Source organism: Manis pentadactyla, chromosome 4 (genome assembly GCF_030020395.1).
Source record: "Manis pentadactyla isolate mManPen7 chromosome 4, mManPen7.hap1, whole genome shotgun sequence".
NCBI classification, from domain to species: Eukaryota; Metazoa; Chordata; class Mammalia; order Pholidota; family Manidae; genus Manis; species Manis pentadactyla.
Window position 1 is genome coordinate 43670198 of NC_080022.1, and position 25911 is coordinate 43696108.

A 25911-nucleotide genomic window follows, 5' to 3' on the forward strand; every position below is an offset into this window, starting at 1 on the left:
CGGACTGAGTAGTTTTCAGAATGCTCAAATAGACCCAACTCAGTTCTCTGCAATTTAATGCTGCAGGTTATTAATTGACCACTGATTCTTTTCTGTGTGCTCAGTGATGCAAAGATAGACAAGGCCCAGCTGTTGTCCTCCAGCAGCTTAACCTCCTGGGAAACAGAGAGACATGGCAGTGACCATAATTCAAGGTAGAATATGATGGGTAGAGGTGACTAAAACTAAACGCTCAGGGAGTGCAAAGGAAAGAGCAATCCCTCAGAGCTGGGTGGATCCTGGAAAGCTTTATGGAGGTGGTGGCATTTGGGCTTGGTCTTCAAGGATGCCCAGTACTTCCCTAATTAGGGATGGGAACCTGGAGAACATGGAAAAGGACAAGGGTATTTAAGTGGAGAAAACTACATGTGCAAAGGAGGGAAAAAGGCCATGTGCAGGGGATTGTGAGAGGTTTGGACTTGGTTCTAACTCATCATGGGAGAAAGGGCTCTTTTCTTTGAAGGTGACCTCTCTGGGTCTGGATAACAAGAATGAACCATTCTTCCTAGGTAACATTGTAAAGTAATGGTAAATGGAAGAAACTTGTCACTATGTCCTGCCCTGCTCTGAGAAGTTTGCGTTCAGAACATCAATTGATTCGGTGGAAATACATCACAACATGCCTGTCTGCTTTCTATGGGAGGGGTTTTCTCCTAGTTCACTTGTTCTCTGAGGGCAATGCCTTTTGTGGCACTGGCTTTCTGTGGGGGCTTTGGGCCTACATCCCATCCTGGCAGATGCAAGACATTGCCTTATGTGGCTGGCAAGAGGCCTAGAAAAACCAAAGCTCCAACTATCAGAAGTTAGCAGAGGTTCCTGGGGCAGCCCAGGGACTTTAGTGCTTGTTCACCTCCCTAGAGTCAGATCATTCCTGTCCACAGACTGTTTCATTTCTGGTAAGCTCAGCCATGAATTTAAAAAGGTGTGTTAAGATAATTTATCCAGCGTTGTTAGGTGTTCTGCTGAAGGATTCCAGGATACCTAATCTGCTGGATAGATTACATCATCAAGAGTCTCAAGCAGGTTTTTCAAGGGCACTTGCATTCTATATTCCTTGAAGTCTTGCGTGCTTGTAACTGCCAGGCTGTTGTCTTTTGCCTGCAGGATACTTGGTGGGGATTCAGATTCTTGTGTTTCAGTCTTTACCTCAGAGATTTGTGGACATTGCTCCTCTGTTGCCTTGCAGACTTCAGAAGAAGTTTGAAGCCAGCCTAATTTATTTCCCCAGCACTTGAATTGCTTTTATTCTGCCTGGAAACCTGTCAGATTCTTTCTTTATACTTGTTCAGTAACTTCACCAAGACATAGTCCAATGTTGATTGTTCTATATCAAAATTTCCTGTAATACTGCTATTTTTGAATATTTCTATCCCTTCACCCCCAAATTCAGATGCTAAATCTTAGAGCTCAATGTGACAGTATTAGGGTAGTTTTGGGAGGGACAATGAATGAATCATCCTTTGGGAGGAAGCCCTCATGACTGGAATTAGTGCTCTTATAACAGAGGGCCTGGAGAGCTAGTGTGGATAAAATGAGAGTTCCTGTGGCCAGGATTCTCACCTTGCCCTGGCTGACTCACTCACTGCACACCTGTGGGCAATACATGGCTGTTGACTCTATATAAAGAGCTCTGCCCAGTGCTCTGGGCACGACATGGTGGCAGGGCTGCAAGGCTGCAGGAGAGCAGAGCAGAGGCTGGAGTGGTGGCAGCACCAAGGACAGAGGCCTAGAGGATGGCTGTGTGGGACGGCTGTGCAGGCAGAGAGGCCCAGAGGATGGCTGTGCAGACAGAGAGGCCCAGAGGCAGAGACTGGCTTGCTGCATGCAGACTTGCTCTGAGTGAATGGGATTCTAGTGACTGACCTGCCACCTGGAAATAAAGTCAGGTATAACCCTTTCACCCCAAGAATGTTTTGCTGTCAATTTCTTTGGTCACATTGATCCATAGCAAACTTGCCCGGGGCTGAAACCTATTGGCAAGACAGCTAGCTTGAGCCATTCCACCATGTGGGATATAAGAAATCTGCAACCCCAGAGGAAGGCCCTCACCCAACCTTGATGACACCGTGATTTCAGACTTTCAGACTCTAGAACTGTAAGAAAGAAATTTCTGGTGTTTATAAGCCACCCAGTCTATGGTATTTTTGTTACGGCAGCCTGAACAGACTAAGGCAATTACAGTATCCTCTTTTGGTCCCAAGATTCAATTCTCATTTTTTAAATTTCAAGAACATTTTCTTCTGTTGCCTTGAACATCTTTTTTGTTGCCTTTTGTCCTATTCTCTTACTTAGGAAGTATAATTGTAGGTTATGTTGTATTCTCTTTTCTTCCTTAACTATTCTCTATAACTATTTAAAAAATCTTTGTTGTTTTTGATTCTGTGTTGTGATTTTTCTCAAGCTCTTTTCTCTGATCCAATTCTTCTTTAATTGGGTTACTGTTGTGCAGATAGAGTTTGTTGGTTTTCACCCATCCCCACTCTTCCATACTCTCCTCTGGATTTCAGGGAGCTGGAAGCCTGAAAGCTACCTTTTGGTTAGATTCTACCAGTAAGAAGCTCTGGGGAGAAATTAGAAGGTGGGTGGAAAGGGGAAGCCATTTCCTTGCCTTCTGGCTCAAGAGGTTGCAGAAGACTGTGCACTGTAGCTGCACAGGTGTCACCAGCTGTAGTGGTGGGGGCTTCTGTTCAGAGGCAGTGATGGTGCATCCACTTGTCAACAGTGAGTGTGGCTCATGGACTCCAGCTCTGAGTCACATCCCCATCTCCTGTTTGTTTTCCCAGCTTTTCAACTCTAACAAATTCCCTGCATTATTTCCCTCTCTGATTTAAATATATATCTAGACTGATTTCGCTTTTCCTAATTAAACACTGCTACAATTACCATCATCACCCTTTGCTTCTTATGTGGCTCCACCCTTGAAATACTTTTATTTTTCTCTTCTATTTCAGTGTCTTGCCTCTGGGTGATTGCCTCCAGGTAAACTCACTCTGGATTTGGTGAGACAAAATAACAACAACAGCACGTTGGGAGTAAAAGTGTTTATACCAAGCTTTATCCTCCTGGTGGCAGGCTGAGTGCTAGAATCACTTCTGCTTCTGCAGTCTGCATGCAACAAGCCCTCTCGATCTCTGCCTCTGAGGGAGAGCATTGAGCAGAGCTCTTTATATAGTAACACTGACAATGACTCATTGCCAATGGGCATGTAAGCATCAGCCTACCAGTAGGCCAATTACATCATCAAGTAGTTTAGGGTCAGGTGAGGATCCTGGCCATAGGAACTTCTATTTTCCCTACAAAGAGATACAAGGATATAAAGAAAAATTATAAGACACAGAAGATGGAAAGTGAGCTAGCAGACTGCAGGGAAAATGAATGTTCCTATGGCCAGGACCCTTACCTGACCCTAATCTACTTGATGACGTAATTGGTCTAGTGGACAGGCACATGCTTACACACCTGTAGGCAATGAGCCATTATTGTCAGTGTTACTATACAAGGAGCTCCACCCAGTGCTCTGTCTGTCTAGATGCAGAGACAGACGTGGAATGCAGACTTTCAGAGGCAGATGTGATTCCAGCACTTGACCAGGAGAATAAAGCTTGGTATAAATCCTTTTACCCCCAACTTCGTTGTTGTTAATCAGTTTCACCAGATCCAGAGTGAACTTGCCTGAGGCTGAAACTCTGTCAAGACATTCTTCTTTAAGCTCTTTTTGTCTTTCTGAGTGATAACTGGGGGTCTCAATTCTTGATGTGCTTTTTTATGTAATTTCTCTTGCAACAAATGTTCTGTATCTGCTTTATTTTTCTGTTTCCTTTTGTTTTAGTTTCTAGTCATAGCTAACAGTAGAGTGATTCTCAAGCTTTGGTATACATCCAAATCACACAGATTCATGGGTCCTTTCCTATCCACAGAGTTTCTGATTCAACAGATCTGGGGTTGGGCTAGGGAGTTTGCATTTCCAACAAGTTCTGCTGAGGCTGAGGCTGATGCTGCTGTTTGGGGACACTTTGAGAAATACTGCTGTCGTGGATGCTATGTTGGTGCTTGTGGGGAAAACTGAAGTTCCTATGGCCAGGACCCTCACCTGAACCTAAACTACTTGATGATGTAACTGGACTGCTGCTAGGCTACTGCTTCCACACCCATAGGCAATAAGCTATTATTGACTGAGCCACTATATAAAGGGCTCTTTCCAGTGTCTGGGTGGAGGCAGAAATGAAAGAGGATTATGGACCTGCAGACTGTTGGATGCAGACGTACTTCCATTGCTGGACCTGTCACTGGGAGAACAAGTCAGGTAATAAACCCTTTTACCCCAAGAATGTTCTGTTAGAATATATTCTTAGAAATGGAATTTCTATGTAAAAGGCACTATGTGTGTTTAAAACTTCACACACAGCCACATATTTTTCAGAAGGCTTGCTCTCAAGGTCAAGCTACAAAAGGCTGTTAGAACATCACCTAGAAGGTAAAGTCTCCCAACAGAAGGGCATTCTTGAGACAGAACTCATAAGTGCAATGCTTTAAATAAAGTCTTATTAATGAGTGATAGATACAATAATTTTCATTTGTGTAATATTTCTTTACCCTGCTTGAGTACATGGTCAAAAAGTTACTAGTGTTTTTTAATCCATTATTTTTAATAAATATTAAACAATCATCCCATTAAACAAATATTAAACCCATGTCTTAAAACAATACATATGTTTATTAAATAAATCTATCCCTTAAAAAATTTTAATTTGATGCAAGGCACTGTAATAGGTTCTGGTCCACACAGAGTAAGTGATCCAAAAATATATATATTATGAGCTAGTTGTAATGAAAACTCAAGGATGTTACAGTATAAAGAGAGATACACATGCAAATAAACAGGTTCATTTATTCGGTCAACAAATGTTTATTGAAAATCCTTGTGCCAAGCACTGTTCTAAGGTCTAAAGATACAGTCAAAAGCAGAAGCAACAAAATTCCCTGCCCTTGTGGAACTTACATTCTAGTGAGGGAAAGATAGACACATGCTATCCATGATAAATAAGGAAAATAAATGCAATATACATGATAAATTAAGAAAAAAAACAGGTAAGATAGTGATTGTGGATAAAGTGAAGGTTTCTATGGCCAGGATTCTCACCTGGCCCTGGTCAGGTGGGCAATACATTGTTATTGACTCTATATAAAGAGCTCTGCCCAGTGCTCTATGTGACACAGTGGCATGGTGGCACTGCTGCAAGGCTGCAGGGGAGCAGAGACTGGAGTGGTGGCAATACCAAGGACAGAGATGGAGATGGCTATGAGGGTAGAGAGGCCCAGGGGCAGAGACCGGCTTGCTGCATGCAGACTCACTCTGAGTGGATGGGATTCTAGTGATTGCTAGCAGGGAATCCCTGCTACCATGGGAATAAAGTTGGGTATAAATGCTTTCACCCCAAAAACATTCCACTGGCATTTCTTTGGTTTCATTGAATCCATAGTGAACTTGCCTGGGGCTGAAACCCACTGGCAAGACAATTGGCAATAGTCAGCAGGATTCATTATTGAGCAAGGAAAAGAATAGGCTGCCCTCATGGGAGGAGTGTTTCAGCAGGCTGCACCTATGGATGGGGGGACACTCCCCCCAGTGGACATGTGGTCCAACATGGCTTGCCTCTTAGAGGACTGGGCCCTAGCCCAAGACTAGGAAGGGGTAGAGGCAACACCTGAGGCAGTAAAGTTGGCCCTCAGCAAAATAGGGAATTCCCTAGAGAAACAGAGTGTCTGTGAGGCCACAGGAATGGTGGGAAGTTTTCTTCTCACAATATTGAGAAAGGCTGTAAGGGAGAAAGACGCCCTCCTGCAGGAAGCGCGAGAAGAGGCAGTATGAGAATGTGGACTGCGAGGTTCTGTTGAGGAGGTGAAAAATTTTTGGTGACAGAAATGGCATCACCACGAGGTGTTGTGGAAATGGTGAAGGATGTCGTGGTAGCCTGAGAGCAAGCAGCACGAGAAGGAGCGGCATGAGAAGCAGCAGCATGAGAGCGCAGGCTGCCATGTGCCGTGGGGCAGGTAGAAGGTGTAGTAGAGCCATCAGGCCCAGAAATGGAGGAGCAGAAGTTTGATGAACAGCTGGGGGTAGAGGTCCTGTCAGTTCTGGTGGCATCAGCCCCTCATTGGTTGAAATCCCACCCGGCTGAAAGCTGGTGGAAACCCCAAAAGGAAATAAAGACTTGGCAACCACCGGTTCCTCCAGGAGAGGTGCAGCCCCCTCCCCAGGTCATGGAGCACTCTAAGCTCTGCTTCTATCCTCAGTCTCAAGTAACGAAAGCACAAAAGGAAGTATGATCTCGAAGGAAGAATTTAAAGGGCCCCATGAAGGTCATGAGGACCCAGATGTGGGTTGATTTGATAAAGGCAGGAGCAGACAGAAATAAATTGGATGTAAAGTCAAATAGAATCTTACTAGAGCTGTGGCAACAACCAAGACTGGAGCAGTGGTTCTGACCACTGATGATGAAGTAGAAGCCAGAGACAAAGCAACAAGACCAGCCTGTGTGTCTCCCAAGACTTCTGCTGGAGAGGCTGGAGGAGGTGGGTGTTGTAAGGCCCACCCATGGTCCTTTTGGCTAACTCATTTGAGTAGAACTGGTTTGAATACAGTCAGGATGACCACTTGGTGGCAATGGATCTCCTCAGGCTTGAGGGTTATTATCATTTGTTGTAATTTTTTATTTGTATATTGTATTATGTTATTGTGGAGTTCGGTTACAATGTTCCAGCTTCCTCACACAGGGGCCATTGCAGAGTTTTGAGGGCACATAGATTGAGAGGCGAGAATCTTAGAGGGGTGGAGTGTGGATAAGTGAAGCTTCCTATGGCCAGGATTCTCATTTGGACCTGGTTGGCCAGCTCCTACACACGTGTAGGCAATATATTGTTATTGACTCTATATAAAGAGCTCCACCCAATGCTCTGTGTGACACGGTGGCATGGCTGCAAGCCTGCAGGAGAGCAGAGACAAGACTGGAGTGATGGCAGTGCTGAGGACAGAGATGGAGATGGCTGCAGGGGCAGAGAGGCCTAGAGGCAAGAGACCAGCTTGCTGCCTGGAGACTCACTCTGAGTGGACAGGATTCTAGTGATTGACCTGCCACAGTGGGAATAAAATTGGACATAAACTCTTTCACCCCAAGAACATTCCACTGTCATTGCTTGGGTCTCACTGAATCCATAGTGAACTTGTTCAGGGCTGAAACCCATTGGCAAGACAGTGAGAAACAGGGCTGTCATTATAATGGTGTGGGAACCTCAAGAAATTCAGTCATTTCACACTTGAAAGGAGGCTGCACTGCCCTCATCTTTCATGGTGTGCTTGGGATATCATTAAAGGAAAACAAATCTAAGTTGCATTCTAATGGTAGTGAGAAAAGAAGAGTAAGGTACAAGAACCTGTGAAGCACAGGGCACAGGGTGGCTAGTCCCAGAAAATGAAAAACAAAACTGGGAAGGAAGATTGAATGTGTTCATTATGTTGCAAGGGTGTATGTATTGTGGGGATAGGGAGACACTCTCGTTTTTGATACTGGACACCAGGGAAGGCCTCACTGAGATTTTCAGCAAGGATCTGAAGTAAATGAGGAAGCCAATTGAATAGATATCTAAGGAAAGAGTCCTCCCGGCACAGGGAACGGCAAACTCAAAGGTCTAAATATAGCCCAGAGCACTGCGGGAGTCAGGAGTAATTGGGCAGCTAGAGAAAAGTCCAAATGAGGGGGATGCAGGAGGCCAACTGGGGACAAATGCGACTCAAAAAAGATGATGGGGTTCAGCAGTGAAAACCAAAAGAGAAAGCCACAGATTATATCTATTGCTTGAAACATGGAGTGGTTTTATAAGGTGAAAATGAAGGTTAAAGGATGCCGTTTTCAAATATCACACAGTACACAGTGGTATTACAGGTACTACTCTGAAAACTTGTTCTCTATATCCTCAGAAGACAGAAACAGAGAAAAAAGACTTAGAGATATTTACTAGGCTTGTGCTAAGGAGATCAATCATACAACCTCTGAAGATGTCTTCCAGCAATCTGGAAGCCTAGGTGCAGTGTTTCTTACCCAAAGAATTATTGACATTTTAGATTGAGTTGGCGACAGGAAAATCCTCAGCATTTCATTTTATTGAACATGAACACAGTGGCTCTAAGTCACCTTCCTTCTCAAAAGCCTTATATGGCTCCAGTGTTATGGGGAAATATCTGAAGCATTAAAGGCTCTCTTTGATCTGGTTAAATGTACCGTTTTAGTCTTACTCTTTGCCCTGGTCAGACTTATATATTTGCCACTCTCCTAATGTGTTTTGTGATCCTTGATCACACCAATGTTGCTCTTGAAATACCTCTCCTACTGTCCTCTATTTATCTAAAACCCACCTTTCCAAGAGTAAATTTGTGCAACAAATCTTGGTGAGCAAATTTTCAGGAAGTATCAAGAGCCTTAAAACTGTTTCTGACTTTGGCTGGTTAATCTGGAAATTTCCATGGAAATCATCTGAGGGGCAGGCAAAGAATTATGAACAAAGTTATCGTCTGTAGCATTATTTAATTTTTCTATTATGAAGAATTTCAAGCATACATCAATGTATGAGTACAGTGAAGCCCCATATATCCACACTCAGATTCAACAATTTATTGCCATATTTGCTTCAACTAACACTTTTTCCTTTAAAAATTACCTGCTTAAGTATTTTAAAGAAAACCCCAGATATGATGTCATTTTATCTCTATATGCTTCTACATGTTTCTCTGGAAAATATGGACATTTTCTTACATAAGCTTAATGCTAGTATGACACCTGGCAAAATGAATAGTAACTCCTAGTCCATAAGCAGATTTCCCTGACTATCTTAAAAATACCTTTTTTCAGTTGGTTAGCTCAAATAGGCATTCAACTAAGATGTACATATGGCATATGGTTATTGGGGATCTTACATCTCTTTAAATCTAAACCAGACCCCTTTCCTAAATTAATTAACATTTTTCCTGCCACTGACTTGATGAAACCAGGTCACTTGTCCTGTAGGTTGAGCCACATTCTAGATTCATCTGTGTATCTGTCAGATTAGGTCAGGTTATTATACTGGGGCAAAAAGCAACTCCAAAATCTCATTAGCTTAAGACAATGAAGCTTTATTTCCTTCTATATGCCCATCTCAGATAGACTGGGAGCTCTGCTGTCATCATCAGTCTCACTCCCAGACTGAGATTGATGAAGTAATTTTGGTGTACAGAACATCATTGCTGATCATTGTGGCAAAGAGAGAGAAAAGGGCTTTGAAAGGTCCTGTGCAGGCAATTAAATGTTCAGCCTAGAAGTCAGTTACATCATTGGCCAGAAGTGATCACATGGCTCTACCCAAACAAAGAAGGCCAGGAAGTAAATTTTAACAAGTGCAGAGAAGGCAAAGACCTAAGCATTTCAGTGAGTTGCATTAACAGCAGTTAATCTATTTTCTTCTTTGTGGTGTCCTTTTATTTGTTCCTCTGTCCCTTGAAACAGATTTTACTTGTTAACTCTATCCTCTCCTCCAGAAAATGGAAGTTAACCTTAGGGCTTGACTCAATTCAGGCTCAGTGATTTTGGCAACAGCACTTCACAGATTGAACTGTGTGGTTCGTATCACGTCACATCAGGAGGCAAACGGCATTTAACTGTAGTGTTGTAGCATTAATAGCTGTCACCTCACTCCTCACAAAATTTAGTCACACCTCTTTGTATCCATGCCCCTGGGTGGGCCTTGTTTGTTCTGACTCTGGGCTTGGCCACATGACATGATTTGGGAAATAGGAAAACAGCAAATATGATGCAAGCAGAGACTAAAAAGTGTTTATGCATTGGGGTTGTCCCTCTCTTACCACTTTTTAGAATGCTGAGACCATGATGTGAAGAAGTTTGAGCTATAACTGAAGGATGAGAAACCCCTTAGAGCAGAGATGAATAGTTCACCTAGACCAACCAACCTGCCCACCGTAAGATAAAAGAGTGAAGTCATCCACGACTATCTAAACCTCAGTGGACTTGCTAGCTCACCACAGAGATTAGCCAAGCAGGTACAAATTGGAAAAAACTGCCAGCAGATCCACAGAATTGTGAGCAAACAAAATTGCTGTTTTACATAAATTTTGTTTGTTGCCTACATAAAATTTATTTCACCTGATGATTTTTCTGATTCTATTATGCCTTCCACATTTATTAGCAGGAATTGTGCAAAGAACTTTCTCTTATTTACTAGGGATATAAATATATAACAAATATAGTTTATACACAACAGAATTCTTTCTTCTTAAATAGAAAATTTCAAAGGCAAAATTTTGCCTATTATTTCTCATGGTGTCCAGTGAAGGTTTTGTTTGGTTTTACTCTTTTGTTCACTTTCTCATATCAAAATGAATTCATTAAAAAAATATATTAAATATGTTTCAATGAACTGCATATATTATTTTATTTTCTGCTCAAATTGCCCCATCTTTGGCCAATAAGAATGCCTTATTTTGGCTCCTATATCCTTTTGACATGACTCACCTGTCTTTACTTTCTGGTACAATAAATGTCCTAGTCTCATCTTATGTAGTTCTTGTCCCAGATTTAGAATCAGCTATTCCTCCAAAAAACCTTGGTTCCAATTAATGGGAAGGGTATTTAGAGATCATAATCTTGGTACTTGGTGTACTCACTATTATTTGGATGTCACGGCCTCTAGACATTTTCAGTGGACAAATGAAGTATGTATTCTTAGAGACAGGGAGTTTATACTGGTATTTTCAATTATAATTAAACCATAAGGAATTTACTTAATATCTTTGATATTATACTTGCATCTCTTTCTTTTAAACTATAATCTTGATTCCTAACCACATTATCATAATAATTTATTTGTATTACCCTAACACATATAGGCTATTAAAATAGTTTCAAGATAAAGTATAATATTGCTACCAATAAATAAAATGAAGTCTAAGATTCCTTGAAGCTCTCCTTATCTACCAAAATCTGTTTAGTCAGAGTTCTTCAGAGAAACAGAACCTGTGTGTGGGCGGGGGGTGGTGGTGGTGGTGTGCGTGCGTGTGTGTGTGTGTGTGTGCGTTATAATGGGGGGAATTGACTTTAAAGAATTGATTCACATGATTATGAAGGCTGGCAAGTCCAAAATTTGTAGGGTTGGTTAGCAGGCTGGACACCCAAGGAAGAGCTGCTGTTGCAGTATAAGTCTGAAGGCCATTTGCTGGCAGAATTCCTTTTTGCTTAGGGGAGGTCAGTATTTTTCTGTTAAGTTCTTCAACTGGTTGAATGAGGCCCACCCACAGTATGGAGGGCAATCTGCTTTACTCTAAGTCACCAATTTAAATGTTAATTTTATCCAAAATATACCCACACAGAAATATCCAAAATATTTGAGTGAATATCTGGGCACTGTGGACACAAGCAATATGGCACATAAAATTAACCATCACAAATATATTTCACTAAGCCTGTGTTGTGGGTGAATTGTGTCTCCAAAAAGATATGTTTAAGTCTTAACCCCCTTAAGATATGTTTAACTATTAACCCCTGGTACCTGTAAATGTGATGTTCCTAGGAAATTGGGTCACTGAAGATGTAGTTAGTTATGATGAGATCACACTGGAGTAGCGGAGGGCCTTAATTCAATATGACTGGTGTCCTTATAAGAAGGGAAGACACACAGAACAGATATGCACAGAAGGAAGATGATGTGGAGACACAGAGAGAGAATGCCATATGATGATGGAGGCAGAGATTAGAGCTATGGTACCAAAAGCCAAGGAATGCTAAAGGATTGACAACAATAACAGAACGAAGAGAGAGGCATGGGACACATTCTCCCTCAGAACCTCCAATAGGAACAAACCCTACCAATACCCTGATTTCAGACTACTAGCCTCTGGCACTGTGAGGAAATAAGTTTCTACTGTTTAAAGTCACCAAGTTTGTGGTACTTTATTATGGTAGCCCTAAGAGACTAATATAGACTGTACAGACAAAATACTATCTTCCAATGCCATTTTTTTCCTGTGCTTTTATCAACTTGTGATAGAGTTAGGTTCACATATTTCTGTTTGTTTCCAATGTTCTGGAATTTATTTTATTGCAAGTTTTGGCTATATTAGTTATTTATGCTTCCAAAGTCAAGCTACATATAAGTAAAGAATATTCAAAGAAGTCTTATTTCCCCCCAGTATGTCCCATCCTGTTCCTTACCTCCCCCACCCCAACAAAGGAATGGTTGTCTATGAGAAGTAAGATCATGTGTTTCCTAACTCTTCTCTGAGGTTTTCAAATCAGGACAAAATTAAGTTAAAAGAAAAAATTCAAATGGTTATCATATAGGACCCAGCTCAAGTTCCATTGCCTCAATAAACCTTCCCATAAGTACTTTCTCTTTTCTGAACTTGTACATTGTTTACTGTCAATATTACTTTTAGCCTTTTTCATCAATCAAATCAAAAAATTAATGCACTGAGATCTGAAGGGCACCATGTTAGATGCTATGGGGATACAATGTATTATCAGTTAAGTTTTCATGTAAGGTCATTTCCTTTATTAAGCTGTATATTGAAGCAAGAGCTTTCTTATAGTCCACATGGTGGTCATCACTGCTGACTGATGAGCCAAATTCCTTTATACAAAATGTTGAAGAGAAAATAAATGAAAACTAAAACACATTGCTACAAATCCCTTTAATAAAGTATATCAACAAGTTTATGTTTAAATAAATATATTGTTAAAAATCCTTCAAGAGTATTTTGTTATAATTACTAAGAAAGATTTGAGACTGCTACTCCCTCTGCAGAAACACTATGCACAGATGCAAAATGATCAAAGGCTGATATGATAATGAATCTCAAGTAAGTGGCATGACCATCCTGTGCCTGTAGGGGAAAAATCAATAGGGATGCTTTTAGCAATTCTAGTTAGCTGTTAAACAGTCAGCAGAAGAAAGGGTTTGATGCAAAAATAATATTCTAAACACATAAATAAATAAGATATAATGTTCAGAAAAGAAGCTATCAGAAGTTCTGATGAGTATCAGCCTTGGTTTGATGAGAAATAGCAGATGAAGCTAAAAATTGCAAGTGTACATTTCTAATTAATTTCTTAAAAGTGTCTTTCTAAAGTATTTTCCATGATAAGAGATTTCCTTTGTTTGATGATGCCTCAGAATATACTACCCTGAAACACTATTACACTTTCACATTAATATAATTTCTCTGGAAAGCAATTTGACAATATACATAAGAAGCTATAAATATGTCTATACTTGTGGACCTAGTAATTCTACTCCTTGAAATTTAATCTTAGAAAATAATTTAAAAGGTGAAGATTGTGGTAGCAGGAACATATATAAGATGTCCCCTATAGTAGTATGATGACAGCAGGAGGAAAAATGAAATCAGTTAACATTTGCCTATCTGCATACACTTAATTTTAAAATTATAATTATGAAACTTTTGTTATATTAGTTTAGAGATGCAAAACTGCTCATATATTATTATATAACTATGTGATACATATGGTTGACAACTAGAAGAAAGTTAGTAAAAGCTGTAATAAAATTATGGGTGATTTCTAGCCTAGCCTCCCTTCCTATTTTCCTTCCAAATGTTCTATAATGCTGTGACCCTTCTGATGCACAGTGAGTCCTGAAACAAAATAGTTAGCAGAGTCTTACTAATCATAACCCATTAGTAAAGATGGAGAAAATAGGATACAATTCAGTCAAATTAATCATTTTTCTGAGCCCCACTGGCCTTCCCAGTCATAAAGTAATTAATAGGATTCAAAAACCTCCTACAGAATCTTGTGAAACACTGATGTCATAGCAGCTCCCAGTAAGTTGTGGAGAAGGAAACTTATTGGACAAGGTACCTCTTTAACCTCCCATTTAGAGAAATCTTAATCAAACAAATTCTACCACCTAAAAAACACACATTCAGTTGTTTCACTTTTTTTATGTTCATCTAAAACCAGGGCCTGACAAACTAGTAGGAGCAGAGAAACTCCTGATGAGGCAGCAGCTTCCTCATCAATGGGCATTCATTCCACTTGACAAGCAAAGCCCAATGGAATGTTGTAGAAAAATGCTGGTTCTCTTTCCACCTCATCTGTCTTTGGATTATTGTTGTTGATCCTATGCTCTAGTTCCCCTTATCTGAACTCCCTTGTCTTTTCATGCTTAAGTTAACATCTAATTTTGGCATATCCTTCTTTTTTGATTCCTATTCTAAAAGGTTTAAAGAGTCAAGTGAAAGAAAAGCAAAGCAAGTAAATACTTCAAAATAAATGAACAAAATAAAACAAAAACAATAAGCAAATTGTTTTATCCTTGCTATCACTGTGTCTCTGATAGATAAAAACCTAATTTATCAATGCTACATTTATTGAGGTTGATTAGGTTCAGAACCTAAATATCATGAGGGCATTTATTAACTTTATGACTATGGAGCTAGGTTTAAAATTTAAATATATTGTACTAAGGATAATGTTTATCTCTACAAAATATATTTACTTACCATAATTTCTTCATTTTGAAGCTGCCCCTCCATGTGTACTAGATCTAAAACACAAATTTAACAGAAATGAGTTAGGGCTCAAAATACATGTGAAAAACTACTGAAATTTATTTTTAGCAAAATATGGTGTCTGACGAACTCTAGTTAGACTAGATTAACTAGTGTTTGGGGGTTAAAATTCAATCTGAAAATAGAGATGTTTGTTATAAAAGGCATGAAAAATAAACCATTTATGTATAGGACATCTCTAGTGAGTATAAATAAAAAGAAATACAAATGTTTATTACAGTAAAGGAACATAAGGTAAGGGAATTGATAAAATGTGAAAATACCTCCTAAGCATCAAGCTACTAACAGTAATTACAAGCCTGAAAGGGGCCATGTTACCATTCTCATAGGTGACAACTGGAGCCCAATTTACTATGATGCTGGATTATGCGGCCCATGAATTGATATTTTCTGATATCCAACTTTAGGAAACCTTTACTTACATAATTTTAGGACAGATATCAAACATGTTTTGGAAACATGAAATATTTAATTGATATAATAATAAATAATAAATACTGACATTATATAGAAATTAATTTTATTTTTATCAAAGTAGTAAGTGTACATTATTTTAAAAGGCACACAGCACAGAAAGGGAAGTCCCTGGGAAGTAAGGATATATATGACTTTCTTTTGTTTCCTGACCTTCCCTAAAGCAATGAAAAACAGGAATCCCCTGCATGACCTCTCCTTTCGTTTCCAGTCCTGCTCCCTAGAGGTAAATGTTTCAATTCTTTAAGCTGTTTTTCCTGGAAGTATAGTATGTTTACATGCCTTTTCCTGATTTATCAACATTTTGCTGACTTCATATTGTGGTAGGTAAAAATTTAGGTCTCAGACCAATATCCTCTTCCTCCTCCTCCTGCAACTTTTTCTTCCTACTATCCTCTCAATTTTGAAATACTTGATGGTTACATTATTGGCTACATAAATATTACTGCTGATATAAGTAATAAATTACTATCAATTTTCTTTCTTTATAAAACTTCCCCTCAACCAGGAGTTATTAATAACCTCTTCTTTCATTTGCTTATTTTGTTTTAAATTAGAAAAATTGGGAAATCTCAAACATATACAAAAGAAGATAGGATATAACTCATATACACCTATCATATTGATTTTATAATTACTAACATTTCACCATACTTGATTCATCTAATTTTTTTTGCTGAAGTATTTTAAAGCAAGTCTATAAGACATTATGACATTTCACTGCTAAAGATTTGATTATCCATATCTAAATAATAATGATATTTTCTTACATACCATAATACCATTATCATACTATACTAACATTTAAAAATATTTTAATATCCTTTAATACCCAGTCCATATTCAAATTTCCCCACTGTCCCCCAAAATGTCTTTTTCTAGTTGGTTTATTCAAATCAGAATTAAGTCTGTTTCAATTTTGACTGTTTTCTCTCCCACACATACATTTTTTTCCATGCCATTGACTTATTAAAGAGACCAGGTCAGTTGTCTTGTAGAATGTCCCACATTTTGTCATCTTGCCTCCTCCTGGTTTCACTAAATTTGTTCCTCTATCCTTTGGAATTAGAACTAAAGGCTTGATTATACTCAGGGTTCAAGGACTTCATCAAATGTCTGGCAATCTTTGGCTGTCTTTTGTTACTTATAAATAAATCACTTGAAAACTGTGCATGAGCCAGCCTCGCTAACTACTGGACATTAACAGGGTGACCAGGAATGAGCTAGCTTTTATCATATCCATAGATCCTTTTTTCTGGGGCCATTCAGTTTCTCCAAAAGTGAACCCTCCAATCTCTTGGTTGGGCTATATTCTATTTAATAAAATTTTTTTATAATTCCTCTCATTCTTTTTCTTTTTCTTTTTTATTAAGGAATCATTGATATACACTCTTATAAAGGTTTCACAAGAAAAACAATATGGTAACTACATTCACCCTTATTATTGAGTCCCCCCTATACCCCACTGCAGTCACTGTCCATCAGTGTAGTAAGATGGTTGGGCTATATTCTTGACGACTATTATAAATAACAGCACAGGAGAAGTTCCCACCATTCAATACGCAGGCTTCCACTAAAACCCCCTGTTTTAAACTCCGTGTCTCACTCATGGTACTATGCCTCGTTTCCGTGAGTTCTGAGCCTCAACATTCAATGTTCCTAGTAATCCCTTGGGGTTGGTTTGTGGGAGGAAGGAGTGGTCATTTAGCTCTGCAGTGGAAGAGAAGGTGCCTAGTGTTCCAACTAGTCTATATATAGATATTCAACTAATTACCCTTGTTTTCTGGTCCATGTCTCATTCACACTTTCTATGGTACCTTTTGCCTTCACGTTCTAGACCTTTCTAAGTTATGTTGGGCAAACTGGCTTGCTTCTCACTGATATTCTTTGTGGTAGGCACTCAGGTTATAACCTAATCCATTCAGCTAAAGAAGTTACTTCTCTTCCATCTGTGTCCTCTCTTCCCTAATACATATTGATTCTTATCTGTTTGGTTTCCTGTTTTTGTTTGTTTTTATTTTCTTGTCCTTATAGCTTTATGCTTTTTATTCCTTTACTATTATTTTCATTTTGGGAAGGATAGGAGATGGAGCCATGGAGGCAATATGCAGCATTTAACTAGAGGTTACTGATTCTGCTGATATTTTTTTTCCCATTTGTCATATATTGTGAAATGTTTAATTTAAATTAATTATGTAAGGGAAAAATCATGCTTTGTTAACTTTTTAAAATTAAAGTATCATTGATAAACAATCTTATGATAGTTTCACATAAACAACACTGTGGTTTCAAAATTCACCCATATTATCAAGTCCTCACCCCCTTGCTGCTGATATTTAAATGATACCATTAATCAGGGAGAAAAGAAAGATGAGAAACTAGTATTTATTGTTTGTCTACTATATGCCAGATGCTATGTTCACAAAAAAGTTAAATGGAAGGTATCAGCTCCATTTTTCAGATGAGGATTCTAAAACTCAGAAAAATTAAGTACCAGGTTAACAGTTACATAACCAGTAAGGGAAGAAGCAGTCTTGTATTTGAACTCAGCTTTTCTAGGCTCCCATTATGTCACAAGAATCATTTAGGTCACTTTTTTCACAAAAAAGGCAGCCCAATTGGAAATACAGAGTCAAAGGATAATTCTGTACTCCCTTATGCTCAGAGCAATGCTGGTGAAGCAATCACATACCTCTTTCAATCCACTGCTCAAAATCCACTGGCTCTTTAGACGTGCTCTTTTCAATCCTCAAGGTCTGAACTGACGTATATAAACAAAATAAAGTGTTAATTAGCTACCTAATTCTGTGTTGCTGTCCCTGTATTTTTTTCCCTTATTGAGGCATTGGTGGGACTGCACAAAATACTGGGATCAAGAACACCGTGTTCAGAAAATTCACTCTGTTTCTCCCTAAGTTCCTATGGTAAAATGCAGTATTGTGTCACTATAATCTTACAAATGTTTGCAAGCATAAAACACAGAGTTAGTGGAGCCTTTCTGAATATGGTATCATGCAGACTTCTTTGTATACGGGTAATAATACTACTACTGTTAGTGGTGTTGGTCATAAAACTTCACGGAGAAACTACTGAGTCAAGCATATTTATTCATTCACTCTTGACTACCATCTTATGATAAAAGTATTAACCTACTTTACTGACAAGAAAACAGGCTTAGAGAAATCAGGTAACTCAGAGAAGTCAGGGGAAGTGTTCAGTGATATAGAACTAGTTAAGTGCCAGAACTGGAATTCAAACTTAGGTCTGACTCCAGTGCCTTTACAATTAATGACAGAAGAACAGAGGAAAGATTTAACAGGAATGCAGTCATCTGCCCCCTGCACTGGTTTTTCTCAATCACCCCTAGCCCAGCACCTTCTACCCTAGATCCATTTGTCCCCTTCTCTGTTCTGGGAGGAGAACCCCTCAACTTGCCCACTGGCTTCTTGCCGGATTTGGCCAATGGGAAGCCCTGGGAGGAAACTGGAGGGCAGTGGGGAAGTGAGATTGAGTTGTTTTCTCCACTCTCTTCCTGCTTCAGTGCCATAACTGACACTGGTTACATCCCTTCATGATTTAAGCTCCCAGGCAGGCATTACCTATGGGCTTCAGCTTTCACTGGACTCCAATAACACTATGTCCCTCCCTGTCCCAGGGTGGTAGTGGATTACTGCCATAGCCAGTTTTGGGGTGTCTCACTATCCCTGGTTTGTTCCCTTAACCCAGACCATAACTTCGTAACTAGTCTCATCAATAAAGTCTCTTCATCTGAACTATCTGGGATGTATTCTGTCTTCTCCCATGACTTCGTGTGATACACTTTATCCTTAAACATAAAACAGTATTAGAATAATGTTCCAATGGGAGACTCTCCTCCTAAATCCCTCAGAAAATGCCATTATAATAGAAGAACCAAAATTATCCAATGCAAATAATCAGGGTTATCAGATTTTCAGAAAGCATTTAACAGAGAACCCCAAGTCAAATGAATCTGAAATAAAGATGTGAAGGAACCTAGTGTTCTGGCAAACTGGCTTCTTATGTTCACAGTAAGGTCCTTTGCCAAAGACTTTCACATAGTAAATTGCAGGGAAATTATTATGTGCTTTGGAAGGGTTTCAAATTTGCAGTTTCAGAGGGATTAACTGTGCTTAAGGCAGTTAACCTATATTCCCCACTCTCCACCCTAGCAATAAAACTAGATTCCATGCTGCAAAAAAAAATTACTGTTTTGCCAAAAGTTTACATACATGCCCTCTGCCTATGGAAAAACTAAAAGATGATGAAAATTAACATATGATTTGCTTACCAAAGTAACTTTGGATTACAAGCCTTTCAATCCTTACATGTTTGTGAAAACAAATAATGAACTCTTGGGGAAACATTCCTGTGGTGGTCCAAAATGTTTCTGGATTCCTATTGTTAATTTTAAAGAAAAAGAAAAAGGAAAAGTCAAATAAAAATGTTTAATCACAAAGTTCTAGTGAATAAGTATGTAAAAAAAAAAATGACCCTGAAATATTATGATCACTTTCTAACTGTTCATTCTGCCTCTAATCTCTCCCCAACTTTAGTAATTCTTCTTTACTACCACCAGATATATTTTTTGAAAACACAGAAACATAGAATTGATGTCACTCTTGTCTAAAAGCCTTCAGTAGCCCCTTATTGCCTGTAAATGACTTCTTCGTATGGCATGTTACAACACTGTGCAATCTGGTCCCATCATGAATATATATCATCTCCCATCATTACAACATCACCCATTATGACTACAACTATAGTCACACTGGGCCAATTAAAATTTTGCAAACACATGCAGGCTCATCCACGCCTGAGTCCATGAGATTCTCTTCACCTACAAGCCTTTCTTCCCTTACAAAAGTTTACTCACTTTTGGGTCTTATCTCTTCAACTCCCAACAAATCAAAATCACTTCCTTCCTCTTTCACACTCACCTCTCAGCATCATTTTTACATTGGCACTTATCTCTTATGTTTTTATGGCTCCTGCTAGATGCTGAGCTCTTTGAGTTGGGCCACTTTCTCTTACTCATCTTTGTACCCCAGCAACTATCACAATGGCTGACCCATAGTAGATGCACAATAGAGGTATGTTGAAAAATAAATTAAAACATGCACTCATGTTTTTATCATAATTTATCTTAAAGGTACAATTCAATGAGTTTTGACAAATGTATATGCTTCGGTAACAAAATATCCCAAGGCAAGCAATACCCCAATCAAGATACAAAACATTTCCATCTCTCCAGAAAATTTCCCTCTGTTTCCTTCCAGACAATTCCTACCTCCCCTTAGGCAACTATTGCTCTGATTTCTATGACTACAGACCATGCCATTTGTTTGTTCATTCTTTTGTTTGATATTTGGACTGATATTATTCATAATCAAATATGATTATGAATAAAGCTGCTATAAACATTCTTGAACAAGTGTTTTTGTGGGCATATTTTCATTTCTCTTGGATAATTACTAGGCGTGGAATTGCTAGGTCAAAGGGCACAGATATGTTTAAGTTTATAAGAAACTGTCAGATTTCCCAAGTGGTTGCATCATTTTACTTTCCTACCAGCAGTGTAAGAGAGTTTGAGTTGCTTTACTCCCTTGTCAACACTTGCTGTTGTCAGTCCTTTAAAATTTAGCTATTCTAGTGGATATGGTGTCCTATATGGTATTAATTTGTACTTCCCTGAAAACAAATAATGCTAGGCACTCTTTTCATATGCATACAGCCATTCATATATTTTCTTTTGTTAAGTGTCTGTTAAGTATTTTCTTGTTTTTTATTAAACTGTTTATATTTTTACTATACATTTGTTAGGAGTCCTCTGTGAGAAACACATCATGAGTATTTTCTCCCATTTGTACTCTGCCTTTTTATTTTCTTGTGTCTTTCAATGACTAGACATTTTATTTCTGAAGTCCAGCTTTATTACCTTTTTCTTTCATGCTTAGTGATTTTTATGTCCTAAAAATGTTTTGCTTACCACATTGTCACAAAGGTACTTTCTAATATTCTTCTCTAGAAGCTTAATTTCAGCTCTGAACTGAGATCTATGATCCATCTTTAATTTTTGTGTTTGGTATGAGCTAAGGGTTAGAGTTCACTATTATCCATGTTTACTCTGTAGTTCCAGCACCATTTATAGAAAAGATTTTCCTTTTCCTACTGAACTGCCTTGGTGCCTTTTGCCTAAAATTAGTGGACACTAGATTAGTTTGTTTCTGTATCCTTAGCCTTTTGTTGAAAATTAATTGACCTTATATGTGTGTGTCTATTTCTGGGATTTCTATTTTGTTCCATTAGTCTATAAAGATCTATCTTTACAAAAATACCATACTGTTTGATTACTGTATATTATCTTAAGGCCTCAAAATAAAATAACATATAAGTGCTCAAACTTTCTTCTTTTTTAAAATTATTTTAAAAAATAATCTTTTTCAAAATGACTAGGTCATTGCATGTCCATATGTATTTCAGAATCAACTTGTTGACCTCTATGCAAGTCTATTGAGATTTTGATTGATATTATACTGAATCTATACATTTTAGGGAGAAATTCCCATCTTAGCAAACTGAGTTTATATAGTTCTATAACTTTTTTCAGCAATATTTTAGTTTTAGTTTTAGTTTTCAGAAGGTCTTGCACATCTTAAGTTTATTCTTAACTATTTTATATTTTGGCTGATATTATAAATGTACTTTTTAAATGTTTCATTTTCCAACTGTTTCCTGCAAGTAGATAGTAATACAGTGGACTTTTGTATATTGACCTTGATGAATTCATGTATTACCTCTAGCAGTTTTCTTGTAGATTCCTTAGGGTTTTCTATGAGACATTCAGATAATCTTTGAACAGATTATTTTACTCTTTCTTTGCAATCTTTTTGCCTTTTAAGTCTTTTCTTGCTTAATTGCATTGGTAAAGATGTCCCAGGCAATGCTGACTACAAACTGTGACAGTAAACATTCTTGCTTTGTTTCCAAGAGAAAAGCATTTATTATTTTGCCACTAAGCTAAACATTTTAGTAGATGCTTTTATCAGACTGAGGAAGTTCCCTTCTCTTCTTAGTTTGCTGAGAATTGTTACTATGAATGGAAGTTGAATTTTGTCAAATGCTTTTTCTGCATCTATTGGGATGATAAGATTTTTCTCCCTTATTCTGAAAATGTGGTGAATTATATATACTCATTCTTATCTTCTTGTGATAATACAGTAAATATGTTAACCTTGCATTCCCAGGATAGATGCCATTTGCTGAATTTGATTTATCCCTTTGTTCATAAAGTATGATGATCTTTAATTTTCCCTCCTTACAATGTCTCTATCAGGATTTGCTACCAGGGTTATATTATTCTCACAAAACAAATTGAGAAATGTTTTCTCCTCTGCATTATTTCTTCTCTAAATATTTGACAGAATTTAATTTCTATAATAGATATACGGCCATTCAGATTTTCTATTTCCTCTTTTGTTATTTTTATAGGTTATGTTTTTCAAGGAATCTATCCATTTCATCTGAAAGTTGTCAAACTTATTAGCCTGAAGAATCTACTCCAAAACTACTAGATCTAATATCTGAATTCAGCAAAGTTGCAGGATACAAAATTAATACACAGAAATCTGTTGCATTCCTATACACTAATGATGAACTAGCAGAAAGAGAAATCAGGAAAATAGTTCCATTCACAATTGCATCAAAAAGAATAAAATACCTAGAAATAAACCTAATGAAGGAAATGAAAGCCCATATATAAACCCAAGCATATATGGTCAATTAATATACGACAAAGGAGCCATGGACATACAGTGGGGAAATGACAGCCTCTTCAACAACTGGTGTTGGCAAAACTGAACAGCTACATACAACAGAATGAAACTGGATTGTTGTCTATCCCCATACACAAAAGCAAACTAAAAATGGATCAAAGACCTGAATGTAAGTCATGAAACCATAAAACTTTAAGAAGACAACATAGGCAAAAATCTGAATATAAACATGAGCAACTTTTTCCTGAATGCATCTCCTCGGGCAAGGGAAACAAAATAAAATATGAACAAATGGGACTACATCTATCTAAAAATCTTCTGTCCAGCAAAGGACACCATCAGCTGAACAAAAAGGCATCCTACAGCGTGGGAGAATATATTTGTAAATGACATATCTGACAAGGGGTTAACATCCAAAATATATAAAGAACTCCATGCCTCAACAACCAAAAAGCAAATAAACTTGGTTCAAAAATGGGCGGAGGATATAAACAGACAATACTCCAAAAAAGAAATTCAGATGGCCAACAGACACATGAAAAGATGCTCCACATTGCTAATTAGCATAATTGAAGGAATAAAACAGGAGCAGACTCACAAACTCCAAGAAGGGACTAGTGGTTACCAAAGGGGAGGGGTGGGGGAGGGCGGGTGTGGAGGGAAGGAGAAGGGGATTGAGGGGTATTATAGTTAGTACACACAGTGTTGGGGGGTCTTATGGGGAAGACAGTGTAGCACAGAGAACACAAGTAGTGACTCTGTGGCATCTTACTACACTGATGGACAGTGACTGCAATGAGGTATGGGTGGAAACTCGATAATATGGGTGAATGTGGTAACCACATTGTTTTTCATGTGAAACTTTCATAAGAGTGTATATCAATAATACCTTAATTAAAAAATTGTATTAAAAACCTTATTAGCCTAAGTTTGTTCTTTTTTTAAAGTTAAAAAAATTTTGAGGTATAACTGACATATAACATTATATTAATTTCAGGTGTACAACATAATAATTTGGTATCCTAAATTTGTTCTGGATGTTGACAACTTACACTTTAAAACCTGTAGTAGGTTTATAACTTTTATTAAATCCTCCAGATAATCAACTTGGGCTTTAATTTTTTTCCTAACTGTCTATTTTGTAGATTTATGCTCTCACCTTTATTATTTATTTTCTTTGGGTATAACTGGCTCATCTTTACCTAGCTTCTGAAGGTGGAAATTTGATTATTGGTTTTAAAACATCTTTCTAATATAAATATATACTGTAACTTGGGGGACTCAAGAAGGCGGTGTGAGAGGTGACATGGAGATCACCTCCCAAAACCACAAATAGTATGAAAATACAGTTAATTAATACAACTAACCCTAAAACAGCAACAAGAAAGAAGGGTGCACCAGACTGCATACAGACCTCACGAGCAGAGCAGACCTCACAAAACAGGGTAACATACAAAAGCCTTAATCCCGTGGGACCCAAGCCCTTCCCCAACCCCAGCTCACTGGTGGGAGGAAGAGAAACAGAGCAGGGAGGGGGTGGAAGCTTGGGACTGCTGAACACCTAGCCCTGGAGATCTGCTTTGTGAGCAGAAACCTATATTGTGTGTTGCTCCGGACACTGGGGAGCTCAGACAGGCGGAGCGCTTGAGACTGAGATTCAGGCCGTTTGTGGAAGAGGGGATCCACATTTGGCCGCTCTGTGTCAGAGGAAAGGCAGGAAGTCTGACAGGCTTCCTAGCAGCGAGAGGGCTGCTGCAGGGCGAGGTTTGCACGGAGCTTGCTGCACGGGAGAAGGGAGAGCTGGACAAATTTGTCTGGGTGTGCTCTGCCCAGGTGGTTGGGAACTTTGAGGAGCTTCAGGCACTCCATCCTCTTGGCTGCCTACTCAGCTCCGAGGCCCCCCATTGTGATATGCAGCCTGCTGCACCTCTCTCCTAACCTGCCGGCACCAGTTCACAAACCAGCAGTTACTGTACTGGCATCAGACTAGCCAGAGGGAGGCCCCTCCTACAATAGCTAGAGATGCAAAACACAGAGGCTTACACCTGTGTGCTTGGCCCACTGGCTCTGACACTGGAGATAGGCACTGTAGACGAGAAGCAGGAAACAGATCTTTCCTCCCACCAGGCACCAGCGCTGCTCCCCTACGAACCCCAACCTCATCTAGGGGCTAAGTAGCTCCAGAGACTAGAGCTTCTGGGCACTAGTGGGCACCACACAGAAATATGAAACGTCAAAAGAACATGGTTCAGACCAAAATCTCACAAACCCCAGAAAAAGGGCCAAATGAAACTGAACTCACCAATCCTCCTGAAAGAGTTCAAAATAAAAATTATAAACATGCTTATGGAGGTACAGAAAAATATTCAAGAACTCAGGAATGAATTTAAGTTGGAGATTCAATCATTAAGAAATTCCATATCTGAAATGAAACATACAATGGAGGGATTTAAAAGCAGATTAGCTGTAGTAGAAGAGATGGTAAATGGAATAGAAATTAGAGAAGAGGAATACAAAGAAGCTGAGGCACAGAGAGAAAAAGAATCTCTAAGAATGAAAGAATATTGAGAGAACTGTGTAACCAATCCAAACAAAACAGTATTCGCATTATAGGGGTACCAGAAGAAGAAGAGATAGAAAAGGGATTAGAAAGTGTCATTGAGGAGGTAATTGCTGAAAACTTCCCAGTTTGGGGAAGGAGATAGTTTCTCAGGACATGGAGGTGCACAGACCTCCCAACACAAGGGACCCAAGGAAGACAACATCAAGACATATAATAATTAAAATGGCAAAGATCAAGGATAAAGACAGACTTTTAAAGGCAACTAGAGAGAGAAAAAAGATCACATACAAAGGAAAACCCATCAGGCTATCATCAGATATTGCATAAAAAACCTTACAAGCCAGAAGGGAGTGGCATGATATATTTAATGCAATGAAGCAGAAGGGCCTCATACCAAGAATACTCTA

At 38.7% G+C, this 25911-nt stretch overlaps 1 protein-coding gene across 2 annotated transcripts in view; it reads right to left on the minus strand.

The window, feature by feature from the left end:
* IFT25 (intraflagellar transport 25) overlaps positions 1–25911 on the minus strand; it is a 68216-nt gene that overhangs the window by 23961 nt on the left and 18344 nt on the right. For both annotated transcript variants that reach the window (XM_057500229.1, XM_057500228.1), the window contains exons 3-5: positions 19458–19564; positions 17841–17909; positions 14606–14649 (exon numbers count right to left, since the gene is read on the minus strand). In XM_057500229.1, coding sequence (XP_057356212.1) covers positions 14606–14649; positions 17841–17909; positions 19458–19564 — 220 coding nt within the window. The remainder of the gene's footprint in view (positions 1–14605; positions 14650–17840; positions 17910–19457; positions 19565–25911) is intronic.